The 15,000-nt window shown below is 48.8% G+C and overlaps 1 protein-coding gene across 1 annotated transcript in view; it reads left to right on the top strand.

Annotated features, from left to right (window-relative positions):
• The window catches only part of cacna1ab (calcium channel, voltage-dependent, P/Q type, alpha 1A subunit, b), a 103,836-nt gene that overhangs the window by 71,555 nt on the left and 17,281 nt on the right, over positions 1 to 15,000 (top strand). Inside the window, 9 exon segments of the mRNA XM_077012083.1 lie at positions 145 to 180; positions 182 to 273; positions 5,565 to 5,613; positions 5,615 to 5,662; positions 9,780 to 9,885; positions 10,038 to 10,145; positions 12,444 to 12,547; positions 13,975 to 14,081; positions 14,429 to 14,570. Coding sequence (XP_076868198.1) covers positions 145 to 180; positions 182 to 273; positions 5,565 to 5,613; positions 5,615 to 5,662; positions 9,780 to 9,885; positions 10,038 to 10,145; positions 12,444 to 12,547; positions 13,975 to 14,081; positions 14,429 to 14,570 — 792 coding nt within the window.

Genomic DNA, 15,000 nt, shown 5'->3' with positions numbered 1-15,000 from the left:
TCGTGTAAACACAGAGCACCACTCTGAAGCCATATTAACCTGAACAGTGGTGCCCAGCTTTACTATAAGCAGACTACAGACCCTGATCGTGAATGTGTGTGTGTGTGTGTGTGTGTGTGTGTGTGTGTGTGTGTGTGTGTATAGATGCTGAACCTATTTGTGGCTGTGATCATGGATAATTTTTGAGTACCTGACACGGGACTCTTCTATTCTGGGTCCACATCACCTGGATGAATATGTGAGGATATGGGCAGAGTATGACCCTGCAGCCTGGTGAGGAAACACACACACACACACACACACACACACACACACACACACACACACTGTCAGACACACACACACACACACACACACACACACACACACACACACAGTCACACACACACACACACACTGTCAGACACACACACACAGTCAACAGTCACACACACACACAGTCACACACACACACACACACACACACTCACACACACACACACACACACACAAACACACACACAAAGTCACAGACACATTCACATACACAAAATGACTTTTACACATACACACACACTCATACTCACATGCTCACATTCATAGAGACACACACACTCAAACCCGCATTCACACACACCTGCGCACGCACTAGGGTTGCCACCCTAGGTCTGACAAAAAACAAGGACACTCTGTCATACTCGAACGTAAATTGTTGATGGGGGGGGGGGGGGGGGCAACGTTAAATGTTACCGGAGGGTGTGTAAAATGGACACAGCGAGAAAAAAAAGATGTATTTAAAGTGTACAGAAACAGTCTAAATAGTCGTTTGAACTAACCTAGTGAAAACCGGGACATTAAATTAATTTTTTTTTTGCCGGGACCGAATATAAAAAAGAAGGAAAACCGGGACAGCCCGGGAAAACCAGGACAGCGACGTGAAAACCGGGACAGTCCCCGGGAAAACCGGTGACAGCGACGTGAACACCGGGACAGTCCCGGGAAAACCGGGACAGGTAGCAACCCTAGCACGCACACACACACACACACACACACTCTCTCTCACACACACACACATTTTTATACCTTTAACATTAAATAAGTAGCCTGACTGCAATTCTTTCAGTTTGACCAAATGAAGCATTTACACATTCAGACATAAGAATAGCTGCATAACACAGACATCCTAATCACTGTGGCTAACACACTGTGGCTGTCATAAACACTGTGGCTAATACAGACAGACCTAATCACTGTAGCTAATACAGACAGCCCTAATCACTGTGGCTAATACAGACAGCCCTAAACAATATGGCTAATACAGACAGACCTAATCACTGTAGCTAATACAGACAGCCCTAATCACTGTACTGTGGCTAATACAGACAGCCCTAAACACTGTGGCTAATACAGATAGCCCTAATTACTGTGGCTAACACAGACTGCCATAAATACTGTGGTTAACACAGACTTCCATAAAGACTGTGGCTAATACAGACAGCCCTAAACACAGTAGTTAGCACAAACAGTCCAAATCACTGTGGCTAACACAGACTGCCATCAAGACTGGCTAACACAGACAACTGTATACATTGTGGCTAACACAGACAGCCCTAAACACTGTGGCTAATACAGACAGCCCTAAACACTGTGGCTAATACATACAGCCCTAAACACTGGCTAAAATAGAGAACTCTAAACACTGTAGCTAACACAGACAGGCCTAAACATTGTGGCTAACACAGACAGCCCTAATCACTGTGGCTAATACATACATCCCTGAACACTGTGGCTAAAACAGACAACCCTAAACACTGTGGCTAACACAGACAACCCTAAACACTGTGGCTAACACAGACAACCCTAAACCTTGTGGCTAATACAGACAGCCCTAAACACTGTGGCTAATACAGGCAGCCCTAAACACTGTGGTTAGTACAGATAGCCGTAATTACTGTGGCTATCACAGACTTCCATAAATACTGTGGCTAACACAGACTTCCATAAAGACTGTGACTAACACAGACAACCCTAAACACTGTGGCTTAAACAGACAGGACTAAACACTGGCTAATACAGACAGGCCTAAACATTGTGGCTAACACAGACAGCCCTAAACACTGTAGCTAACACAGACAGGCCTAAACACTGTGGCTAACACAGACAGCCCTAAACACTGTGACTAACACTGACAGCCCTAAACACTGTGGCTAATACAGACAGCCCTAAACATTGTGGCTAACACAGACTTCCATAAACACAGTAGTCACCACAAACAGCCCAAATCATTGTGGCTATCACAGACTTCCATAAATACTGTGGCTAACACAGACTGCCATAAAGACTGTGGCTTAAACAGACAGGCCTAAACACTGTGGCTTAAACAGACAGGCCTAAACACTGTGGTTAACACAGACAGCCCTAAACACTGTGGCTAACACAGACAGCCCTAAACACTGTGGCTAACACAGACAGCCCTAAACACTGTGGCTAATACAGAAAGCCCTAAACACTGTGGTTAACACAGACAGCCCTAAACACTGTGGCTAATACAGAAAGCCCTAAACACTGTGGTTAACACAGACAGCCCTAAACATTGTGGCTAACACAGACAGCCCTAAACACAGTAGTTAACACAAACAGCCCAAATCATTGTGGCTATCACAGACTTTCATAAATCCTGTGGCTAACACAGACAACCCTATACACTGTAGCTTAAACAGACAAGCCTAAACACTGTGGCTAACACAGACAGGCCTAAACATTGTGGCTAACACAGACAGGCCTAAACACTGTGGCTAACACAGACAGCCCTAAACACTGTGGCTAATACAGACAGCCCTAAACATTGTGGCTAACACAGACTTCCATAAACACAGTAGTCACCACAAACAGCCCAAATCATTGTGGCTATCACAGACTTCCATAAATACTGTGGCTAACACAGACTGCCATAACGACTGTGGCTTAAACAGACAGGCCTAAACACTGTGGCTTAAACAGACAGGCCTAAACACTGTGGTTAACACAGACAGCCCTAAACACTGTGGCTAACACAGACAGCCCTAAACACTGTGGCTAATACAGAAAGCCCTAAACACTGTGGTTAACACAGACAGCCCTAAACACTGTGGCTAATACAGAAAGCCCTAAACACTGTGGTTAACACAGACAGCCCTAAACATTGTGGCTAACACAGACAGCCCTAAACACAGTAGTTAACACAAACAGCCCAAATCATTGTGGCTATCACAGACTTTCATAAATACTGTGGCTAACACAGACAACCCTATACACTGTGGCTTAAACAGACAAGCCTAAACACTGTGGCTAACACAGACAGGCCTAAACATTGTGGCTAACACAGACAGGCCTAAACACTGTGGCTAACACAGACAGCCCTAAACACTGTGGCTAATACAGACAGCCCTAAACACTGTGACTAATACAGACAGCCCTAAATACTGTGACTAATACAAACAGCCCTAAACATTGTGGCTAACACAGACAGCCCTAAACACTGTGGCTAATACAGACAGCCCTAAACACTGTGGCTAATACAGGCAACCCTAAAAACTGTGTCTTATACAGACATCCCTATCTCTGCCCATCTGTAGTCTGCATCCTCACAATGATCCTCACTGTCTACACTGATGTCTGAGCCAGAAGGCAGGATATGCATCTCCAAACCTTCCTGTCCCGTCCAGCGCTGTACCAGATGGGTGCTCCACCTGGAGCTTGTGCTGATTTTACCTCCACTCAGCCAGGGTTGGCCCTCTCTCAGTCTCCTCCACCTGCCGACCCCACCTCCTAACCTCCACCCCCATCCCCACCCACTCACGCAAGTGGAGTGAACCTTCAAGGGAACAGAAATAGACAAAAAATAAAACAGAGAGATATGAACCCTTAATTAAATATCAGTCTTGCTGGTGAATGGAAATATACTGAATGCTATACGCTGAAAGAAAGTCCCCCAGAAGATGTGGCAGGTTGTGTTGGCGTTGAAATGGAGGGTGAAGATCAGACCCAAAGCCCAGGATGGTGGGGCAGAGAAACGCACATTCGACGGAGATGAACATGAAAAGGAATCAGAGAGTCTGTGTGCATGGCAACAGCAGACCTTACAATGACTTAATTCCTCCATTGGTTGGCTCATGTGGGCGTGGCTCCACAGGCTCCGCCTTCTTTCCTATCCCATTTCCACTGCATACACACCTCCACAAAATACGCCTCCTGTATTTTGGCACAGTTAAATCGCCTCTTGATGTGGCTGTATGCAGTTTAAATTAAGTCATTGGCCTTGCCAAGATGAGAGGTGTTATCCTGTGTGCACGGGGGTCGCCCCTCTCCACAGCGCTGCAGGAGGTCTGAAGGATAGCGTTGTCCATCCATAAAGTGAACCTGGCAGCCGTGGGAGTGGTGTGGTCGTTACAGATCGTTGGGTCCACACCTCTCGTCTCCCAGTGTTGCAGCAGTCTAATGGCACCGGACAGAGAGGCTACATCACCAGCTACTAGATACTGGTTTACATTATTTGTTTCCCCAGATACCCCATAGCAACTGTGAAATAATGAAATAATGATAAAATGCTAATCTAAGTGCTGGCTTTTCAGCACAGACTTTGGGGATACTGGTTTTGACTAAGAAGTCCTGCTGCACATGGTTAGAGGCAAAGCACATTCAGTTTAAATATGATGTCTATGTTGTATTTATTATGTAGAGGAATGCCATATGAATAAAGTACACACACAACTGGCAATACAGACTCAGCAGGAAGAACAGACAACAGGCGGTGCAAACATGTAGTTCAAGCACAACAGGCAGTACAGACACATTTAGTAGTACAGACACAAAAGGTAATGGAGACACAACAATTATTACTGACACAACAGGCCGTACAGACACAACTGGCAGTACAGACACATTTTGTAGTACAGACACAAAAGGTAATAGAGACACAACAATTATTACTGACACAACAGGCCGTACAGACACAACAGGCCGTACAGACACAACTGGCAGTACAGACATGGCAGGCAATGCAGACGCAGCTGGCAGAACAGACAACAGACAGTACAAAAACACAACACGCAGTACAGACACATCAGGTAGTATAATCAGCAGGCAGTACTGACACAACAGAAAACACAGCAGGTAATACAGACGCACAGACAGCATAGACAACACCCCAGCAATAACAGACGCTTGACGTGAACCTCACCAAACCACAGAGAGAAAGATCCACCATCAGGAGGCCTGCAGCAGCCCAATTTACCCACTAAGTACCTGTTGGGTTCCTGGAGACCTTACTCTCGATCACCACAAATGCTTCTCAACACTAGACACAGCCCCACCCATAGCCCCACCCACAGCCCCACTCATAGCCCCACCCACGTCAGTATGGACAGTGTCCAGCGTTTCCAACCAACTGTCAAAGCACCAGTGGGTGTGGGGAGGGATTTCGCAACAGATGTGTGTGCTGTTCTATACCTGTTCTCTTAATTTCCTTTACATTACTTTATTCTCTCTGTCTGTCTGTCTCTCTCTCTCTCTGTACCCCCTCTAACCTCCCTGTGTTTTTCTTGCAGTGGGCGTATTCATTATAAGGATATGTACAGTTTATTGCGAGTAATCGACCCCCCCGCTGGGCTTAGGCAAGAAATGCCCCCATAGGGTGGCCTGCAAGGTTTGGATCCTCTAAACCAAAACTTCAGCACCTGCTCGCAGTGGAGACTGGAATGAATGCTGCTTTAATTTTTCGTTTTTATTCATTTGGATTCTCCTCCACGGTTTTATCGCTTTGTTTTTGTTTTTTTTTTTTGTTTTGTTTTTTTGGGTTTTTTTTTCCAATTCATTTTTGTTTTTTTTCCCTCACCATCTCTATTATGCATTCTGATATGACAAATGAGAATGAGAATGAGTGGGACAATGCAGACAGCACGCATGAAGTGTCCTGGCACGGAACGCTCCGACGCACAAACGATCCGTCATTCCAAACCGACCCGCCAAAACAAAAGTCAAAACAACAACAAAATCAAAAAAAAAAAATACAACAGCAATATCAGCCCATCTTGTCGTGTGTTTGTGCTTGCTGTGGGGACGGTGTCTTGGCTTCCTGGAAGTACCCGTGTGCATTGTTCTGGTTCCGGGTTACGGAGGGGGATTGCGGGGAGGGGGCGGGGAGGCCAGAAAACTGCATTGACGTGACTACCGTCGAACGTGGCGAGAGCAGCGGTGTGTTCTCCGCCTCGTCGAACGCCTGCCGCTGTTCTATGCGACCGTTCCCCGATCTCATAGAACAGTTTATTTTCTATTATTTTTCTTTACTAGGACTACAATCCCAGCGCCCCCCCCCCCCCCCCCCCCGCCCCTGTTAACCTCTACTTGTGCGCCCACAGACCCAGCCAATGAGGAGCGATTACTCTCTCTGCTCCTCCCTGTCGACCAATCAGTAACCTCTGTGTCTCTTCTTCCTTTTCCCTTTTTTCAATTCGGACGCCTCTCCCCCCACTGCCCTGTTGTGGTTGTTTTTGTTTTTGCTTTGTTTGGGTTTTTCACCCCCACCCTCCCGACCCCCCACCCCACATCCACCCACCCCACCCCAATTCTCCGCCCCATCTTCTCCTGCCCCGTCCCGTATTGTTTAATTTGTTGTTATTTGTTGTTTTGGGGGCGGGGGGGCGGGGTCTTCAGCGGCAGGATCAGGGTCTGTGATATGTATGCGATGCTGCGGCTCATGTCTCCGCCCCTGGGCCTGGGGAGGCGCTGCCCCGCCCGCGTGGCGTACAAGGTTAGAGGCAGCTGGGCCGTCGGCCAGGCAACGCTGCGGCCAATCACAGCTGTCCGTTTCTCTGTTAGTGTTGGTGTTGGTGAGCTCCTGTACTCTGTGGTTCCCACCGTGATAGTGCAAGCCAGCCCCCACGTACACACACACATATACACACACACACACACACACACATCCACTGGAGAGGGAGAATGGAGAGAAGCTTGCCAGTCCTTCTGCCCCACATGTAGTACCATCCCACCAGTGTGTGTGTGTGTGTGTGTGTGTGTGTGTGCGTGTGTGTGTGTGTGTGTGTGTGTGTGTGGACTGAAGGACTGGGAAGAGTGCTGTGTGTTCTCTGCTCTACATCTCTGCCTCCTGTGGATGGACACACAGATGTTCTGACCCCGGTCCAGTTGTACCCCCTCCCCGTGCTGCTGTCAGATGCCACACACACAAGCTGTTAGACTTTAACCAAACCGTTTAGAAAACTGACGTTTGGGAGCCATCTTCTCGTCCACCTGTTCACGCTGAAGTTGATAGTTTTTCGCTTTTCATCTGTTACGTTCTGTCAATGCAGTTGTGACCCGCTTCCGTTACCCCTCCCTCTCTCTTTCCTATCCTCTCTCTCTATCTCAATCCTTTCTTCTAACACCAGCATTCTTCATTTTCACCCACAAGACCTCTCCTTCCACATGCCCAACCCCCCTCTCTTCCTCTCCTGTCTGTGTAGACCTCTCCTCTCTACCTCTCTATGTCCTGTCTGTTTAGACCTCCCTCTCTACATGTAGTATTTTCTGTGTAGACCTTCCCCTGTCTGTGTAGACTTCTACCTCTCCTCTGCTTGAGTTGTCTCAAACCTCTGTAGCCTCTATCCCTTTTCCTAAATGTCATTTCTTTCTCTCTCTCTCTTTCTCTCTCTCTCTCAGTCAGAAGTTAATAGCAGGTTTCTTGTTATGTTTCATTCTTGAGAAGACCCTTTTGTCTCTTAATTAAGGTCAAACCAACCTGTACTCCCCTGTGTAGTGCTGGGCCTTAAACCAGTACATAGACATAGACCTTAAAATTAGCATCAGATCATAAATTCACTGTGGTCTTGGCTCATACACTTTAATAAAACATTGTCTATGAAATGAGATTTGCTCAAAGGTTCTGTTGGCCCAGTTCAGTTTTCCAGCAACTCTGTCTACTCTCTCTCTCTCTCTCTCTCTCTCTCTCTCTCTTCCCCTCTGTCTCCTTCTCTTTCTCTCTTCCTCCCTGTCTCCCTCTCTCTCTTCCTCTCTGTCTCCCTCTCTCTCTCTCTTCTCTCTCTCTCTCTCCCTCTCTCTTCCTCTGTCTCCCTCTCTCTCTCTCTTTCTCTCTCTCTCTCCCTCTCTCTTCCTCTGTCTCCCTCCCTCTCTCTCTTTCTCTCTCTCTCTCTCCCTCTCTCTCTTCCTCCCTGTCTCCCTCTCTTTCTCCCTTCCTCTCTGTCTCTCTCTCTTCCTTTCTGTCTCCCCCTCTTCCTCTCTTCTTTGACCCATTGCTTTTTATCCATCACAACTCATAAAACCCGGCCCTCTTTTTTCCGTTGGTTTTATCTGTGGAAACACCTCATGGCTTTCTCGTCTGGAGTCAACTAACCTGTGCTCCGAACTCCAGTCATACACCCAGCCGGTGTCTAACCCAGCCGGTATCTAACCCAACCAGTATTTAACCCAACCGGTATCTAACCCAGCGGGTTTCAAACCCTGCCGGTATCTAACCCAGCGGGTATCTAACCCAGCCGGTATTTAACCCAGCTAGTGCCTAACCCAGCCGTTATCTAACCCAGCCGTTATCTAACCCAGCGGGTATCTAACCCAGCGGGTATCTAACCCAGCGGGTATCTAACCCGGGCCCTCATCCCCTCCTCACTTCCTCTCACTTTATAGGGAAAATGACTTATAACTGACATTAGACTGCACCCGACCTGCATCAAGAGATCAGAACAAAAGTCAGAAAGCTCAAATTGGACTGTATGCCACATGCCCAACCCGAGAGAAGACACAACCCACCCCAGCTTCCCCCGAGAAGAGTGAAATCAGATGAATACGATTAAAAAAACAAACAAATGGTCCTCTCTGTGTGCGGCTGCTCGTGCTGTTGAGGGGGGCGGGGTGGGGGGGGGGTGCTTTGCATGGTGCATGTGTCTTTGCGAAGGGGGGGGGGTGCGGTGGGGTCGGGTGTCACCGCATGAGCCGTTGCATGGTAACTGTTGGAGCTGCAACTTGTGCTAGAATGATCATGAACAACGGAGAATAAACACACACAGCCTCACTCACTAACGCCATGTCATGTGCTTTGTGAAATTAATGGCTAACATTCATTTTTAAAGGACATTTTAATGAATGAATACGGTGGTCTGACAACAATAGCCAGCTAGTGGTGTTGTTCTTAGACCATTTCATTCATTAATGTAACTGTTGAAAGTTTAAATAACACCTCCAATGGGTAGGGGGAGCTCTAAGTTCTCACCGTGGATTGAGCTGCATGAACTGGTGAGAAATCAGTTATTTAAACAAGAGAATAAGTGAGTCAATGATTAGACATATAAAAATGTCTAATGCGATCTGTGAGAGCTCCACGTTGAGGCTGGTACCTTCATTCATAACATACAACAGGCTCGTTTGGGAAATAGTTCATTAACATGCTAAACTAGCCGTACCTAAAACAGAGAGATTGGCTGAATGGCGCGTGGTTCCCCCTCACAGAGGCGTCCACTGAGCTCCAGACTTCAGCAGGCCAGGTCCTGACGTCAGGTCCAATGTGCCCTAGTGAAGGTTCGCTCATTAAGGACAGTGGGTGCTGTTGCTGCCCCGGCCACATCTGAAAATGCCCCGGGGGGCAAACACACCCACTGGAGCAGCAGTACGGGGCCTCTCGTGTCTGGCCAATGCCCCCTGAGCTCCCTCCACCTCTTTTACCCACCTGGAAAACCTTTTGATTGGAGGTTTTAAACAGCAAAACCTCTTAAGACACACCCACATTCCTTCAACTTTACCTGATTGGCTCTCCACAGAGACTGTTACGTATGGACTTGCCTGTTGCCGACGACAACACGGTGCATTTCAACTCCACCCTAATGGCCTTAATTCGTACCGCGCTCGACATAAAGATTGCCAAGGGTATGGATCATCAGTTTGAAGTGCAGATTCTCCTATTGTCTGTGTCTTTATCCTTGCATGTAAACTGTTAATGTGTGTGTGTGTGTGTGTGTGTGTGTGTGTGTGTGTGTGTGTGTGTGTGTGCGCGGACCACCCTGGCATCACATTCTCAGGAGGTGCAGACAAACATCAGATGGATGCAGAGCTACGTAAGGAGATGATGGCTATCTGGCCCAATCTGTCCCAGAAGCACTTAGACCTGCTGGTCACACCACACAAGGGTAAGTTGTAGACAGGTTTGTACTAAAGAAGACAAGCAGATCACCAACTCATCGGAGGAGCTTCTCCCCACCCACTCAATGTTCAGCGCCCTCTGATCAGGCAACGTATCTTCACCCATACAGAACCTCCCCTCAACCATCCAGGAACCTCCCCTCAACCATCCGGAACCTCCCCTCAACCATCTAGAACCTCCCCTCAACCATCCAGGAACCTCCCCTCAACCATCCAGGAACCCCCCCTCAACCACCCAGGAACCCCCCCTCAACCATCCAGAACCTCCCCTCAACCATCCAGGAACTTCCCCTCAACCATCTAGAACCTCCCCTCAACCATCTAGAACCTCCCCTCAACTATCTAGAACCTCCCCTCAACCATCCGGAACCTCCCCTCAACCATCTAGAACCTCCCCTCAACCATCCAGGAACCTCCCCTCAACCATCCAGAACCTCCCCTCAACCACCCAGGAACCCCCCCTCAACCATCTAGAACCTCCCCTCAACCATCCAGAACCTCCCCTCAACCATCCAGAACCTCCCCTCAACCATCCAGGAACCCCCCCTCAACCATCTAGAACCTCCCCTCAACCGTCCAGAACCTCCCCTCAACCATCCAGAACCTCCCCTCAACCATCCAGAACCTCCCCTCAACCATCCAGGAACCCCCCCTCAACCACCCAGACCCTCCCCTCAACCGTCCAGAACCTCCCCTCAACCGTCCAGAACCTCCCCTCAACCATCCAGAACCCCCCCTCAACCGTCCAGAACCTCCCCTCAACCATCCAGAACCCCCCCTCAACCATCCAGAACCTCCCCTCAACCATCCAGAACCTCCCCTCAACCATCCAGAACCTCCCCTCAACCATCCAGAACCCCCCCTCAACCATCCAGAACCTCCCCTCAACCATCCAGAACCCCCCCTCAACCGTCCAGAACCTCCCCTCAACCACCCAGGAACCTCCCCTCAACCATCCTGAACCCCCCCCCTTAACCATCCAGAACCTCCCCTCAACTGCCTCCTTCCTCTATCAGGACAGTATTAAAGATCAGAATGTACTTCCTCACATCTCCTCACATCTCCCTTCACCCACGCTGTAGCCTCCAGTTCTCCTTTATGTAATCCAAAGATAATCCTCAGCTAATCTGTCCCTTCCTCCCTAGACCAGAATAATCTGTCCAAATCTACAGACTTTGTCAGGTATTAGTTTCTGTTGCTATGGAATCAGTGGTTCGTTCTTTGACTGAGGTGCAGACAGTGATGTCATTGCCTCACCATCATTGGCGATGACCAATACTTGAGACCCACTGGTCTTCATTAGAGAACGTTAGAAGGGATCTTCCCCATCTTCCTCTTCCTCAGAGATTGTTCTGAGGTTCTGTCACTTTCCACTGGTGACTTTTCTCCTCTTCTCTCTCCTCCTCCTCTTCCTCCACTCTTCTCCTCTTCCTCCACTCCTCTCTCCCCATCTCCTCCACCTCTCCTCTTCATCCCCCCCCCCCCCCCCATTGTCTGCTATCAGAGGGCGCTTCACTATAGATCGATCTCTATAGGAAGTCTTTTCACTCCACTGTGTGGAAGGCAAAAAGCTGAAAACAGAGATGAAAATATTGATATTGATATGTATCATTTGATATATGAATTGTAATTATAAAAGTAATACATAACAAATATTACAAATATTATTTTAAAATGACCTGAGAGCTCGTTTTATAAAGGACAAAAACAGACAGTGGTCCGTTTTCATTTCTTAAAGCATAAAAACAAAGCATGAAATAAAATACATTTCTTGCATGTCTTATGGCATGTTCTTATGATATCACTACAAACGACGGTACAGTTTATAACAGCACAGTTTGTATTCCAGATGTGCTGAGACAACTGTGATTTCATTTTAAAGCCGTCCATGTTACGTTTCAAACGGTGAGAAACGGCTCAAAAACGACTGCGGTCACAGAATGATGCCTGTAATCGGCGTGCCGTAGTTTTGAAAGCAGAAAAGTGGTATGACTTTTTCAGAGAAGCCCTGTGAAAAGACGACTGGCTCTATGTACCTGTCAAGTCCTGACTGCTATCTGTGTGTTAGTCTGTCGATGTCTGCCTCACCTCTCTCAGACTTAGTCCTGATTCTGGACCAAGAGAGGACTCAGACCCTTCATTGGTCCAGGAGCGGGCGTGTCTGTGGGGGGCGGGGCTTTACGTGTGTGTGTTTGCCTTGTTTACTGTCTCTCACTCCCATCCTGGGCTCAGGGTCCCATTCAAAACCGGTCTAATTGTGCAGGGTAACTTTTGCGTCCTCTCAGCAGCCACTGACCTGACTGTTGGGAAGATCTACGCTGCCATGATGATCATGGAATACTACCGGCAGAGCAAAGCCAAGAAACTTCACGCGCTTCAGGAGGAGCAGGTACCCGCCTCGTCCGCCGCAGCCACGCCCTGGCTCCGCCCACCCTCCCCTCGCCCCCACAGCAACACCACCCTAGCCCCGCCCACCCTACCCTCACCCCCACAGCAGCCCCGCCCACCCTACCCCCCCCAGCAACCCCGCCCTAGCTCCGCCCAAGAGCACGTCCAGTTGCCTCCCCCAGGAAGTTCAGCTCAGCTCCCTCACACGGATGACAGACGGAAACGTGGCTGACCTTGCTGAGCTAAGCTAAGCTAATTTGTGGCTCGACTTTTCCATCATTAGCCTGTAAAATGTTCATGTAACGGTTATACAGGTGTACATGCAGTGTGCTTGTTATGAAGAGTGATACGCTATGGCTCAGTGTCAGTGTGACACTCTTACAGGAAGTGTCCATTGCTCATGAGAAGGTCAAACAGAGCCTTAATTCTGACAGAAATTAATAAATACTCCGTACTGCTCCAAACACTTTAGTGCACACTTTCGTGCAGCGTGCTCTGTATTAACCTGCAGGACCATGGCCACTCTCCATGTACAGTTACTCTCCGTGTATAATTGGAGTGCATATTTGCACACATGTGCATGTGTTTTGCTTCTACCTGAAAGCTCTTTGTGTATTGGCCAGTTCGCCTCCACCACACTCAACATCACTACCTGTCTGTCTGCCGCACTGCCTACCTGTCTGTCTGCCTCACTGGGAGTATTCCTACCTGTCAATGCCAACAACCCTACTAGGACCATATATTTGCTTTTGTTAGTGCCTCCTCTCTCTCTCTCTCTCTCTCTCTCTCTCTCTCTCTCTCTCTCTCTCTCTCTCCCTCGTTCTGTCTAGTTCCTCCTATCCTCAATGTATGTTCCCATAAGTTGTTTCCTGTTTTTCTCCTGTTGTCCCTACTGGACATTTTGTCTTTGCCTGTCGGATTGATTTCACTTTGACTGACCGATTTTTCACAGTTTCTAACAAGTGATCTTTTCTCCCTGACCGTGTGTTGCTTGTTCGTGGGATGTTGAGGTATATGCTGTAACCTTTGGGCTGCCATAGTCTCTGAGTCTCAGAAGCTTGGTCAGATGAGTAAGTGGTTAACTGACCAATCAGGCCATCGCTCGAGTTATGCCCCGCCCTTAATAGGAATGCCCCCCTTTGATTGGCTGTTTTGGTTCTGAGAGACCAGAGAGGTGGGTATGGTAAGCGTTTAGCAATGGACTGGATATCTCCAGGCAACACGGTCCCGACAGAGGACCACGCCCAGTTTGGGCGAGAGCATGCGATGGTGGGTGGACTTCAAATCCCACAATGCCTCTGGCTGACCTCTGCTGTCTGGAGCCCCTCCAGTGAATTGCACTGTGTGTGTAACTTGTATGTGTAACCCCGTGTCCCATGAGTGTGTGTGTGTGACCCCGGGCTGTCGGCCATGTCGTATCTCACACAGAACCGAACGCCATTAATGTTTCAGCGCATGGAGCCCTCCCCGAACCAGGAGGGGGGTCAGGGGGTCAAAGACCTTGCTGACCTGCGACAGGAACCTGACATCAGCCTGTGAGTACAGCGTCCCTAGTCCTTCCTCTGAGTGTTCCCTCCTCTTCCTCACACCATTCCACGTCTCTCGCTCCCATGGGGCCTGTGTCTCTCTTTTCACAGTCTCAATCTTTACTACCTCTTCTTCTTCTCTTTGAACTGCAGGGGAAGCTGGGTAGGGCTGTGTGTGTGTGTGTGTGTGTGTGTGTGTGTGTGTGTGTGTGTGTGTGTGTGTATGTGTGTGTGTGTGTGTGTGTGTGTGTGTGTGTGTGTATGAGAGCATAGGTCTGTGAGTGTGTAATGTGTTGTTCTGCATCGCGGCTGATCTGTGGTCAGCGGTCAGACACTCACAGGGTTGTCTCCTTTAGGCCTGTGGACTCTGGTCTGATGGAGGGTCAGTCATGGGTGACGCCTCACTCTCAGGAGATGTTCCATAAGTCTGTTCCAGAGAACTGGAACTCAGACCGAACCTATTCAGATGAGCACCATGACGGCCACCACAACCCACAGGTAACAGATACATTTTCTTTTTGGTGTGTGGGGTGGGCGGGGTGACCTGTCTGCCCCTACATGTACCTGCAGTGTCTCCCACGGAGGTCTGCACTCGTGCGTGAAGCTTGGACCCACCTCACCTTTCATCTCCATCCATTCAAGCATCCATTCTCGTTGACCTTCTCGGCCCACGTGGTCCCAGACCCCTTGTGCCTCAGACGCTCACTGTCCCTGTTGGACAACGTCTGGCCGCTGTTGTCTCCACGTTCCCATTCCTCCATCCCTTCCTGTCTCTTCATCTCTCTCACTCTCTGTCCATCCTTCTCCTCTCTCTCTCTTTCCCTCTATTTCTCTCCACACATGCGCTCCCTGTCTCTCTCTCTCTCTCTCTTTGTCTGTCTGGTTTGGACATTTCTGTCTCCAGCTGATGGGTAGTTGTCCCCCTGTC

Source organism: Brachyhypopomus gauderio, chromosome 1, assembly GCF_052324685.1.
Source record: "Brachyhypopomus gauderio isolate BG-103 chromosome 1, BGAUD_0.2, whole genome shotgun sequence".
Taxonomy (NCBI): Eukaryota; Metazoa; Chordata; class Actinopteri; order Gymnotiformes; family Hypopomidae; genus Brachyhypopomus; species Brachyhypopomus gauderio.
The sequence above is the reverse complement of the archived record's forward strand: the minus strand, read 5'-3'. Positions and strand labels throughout refer to the sequence as shown.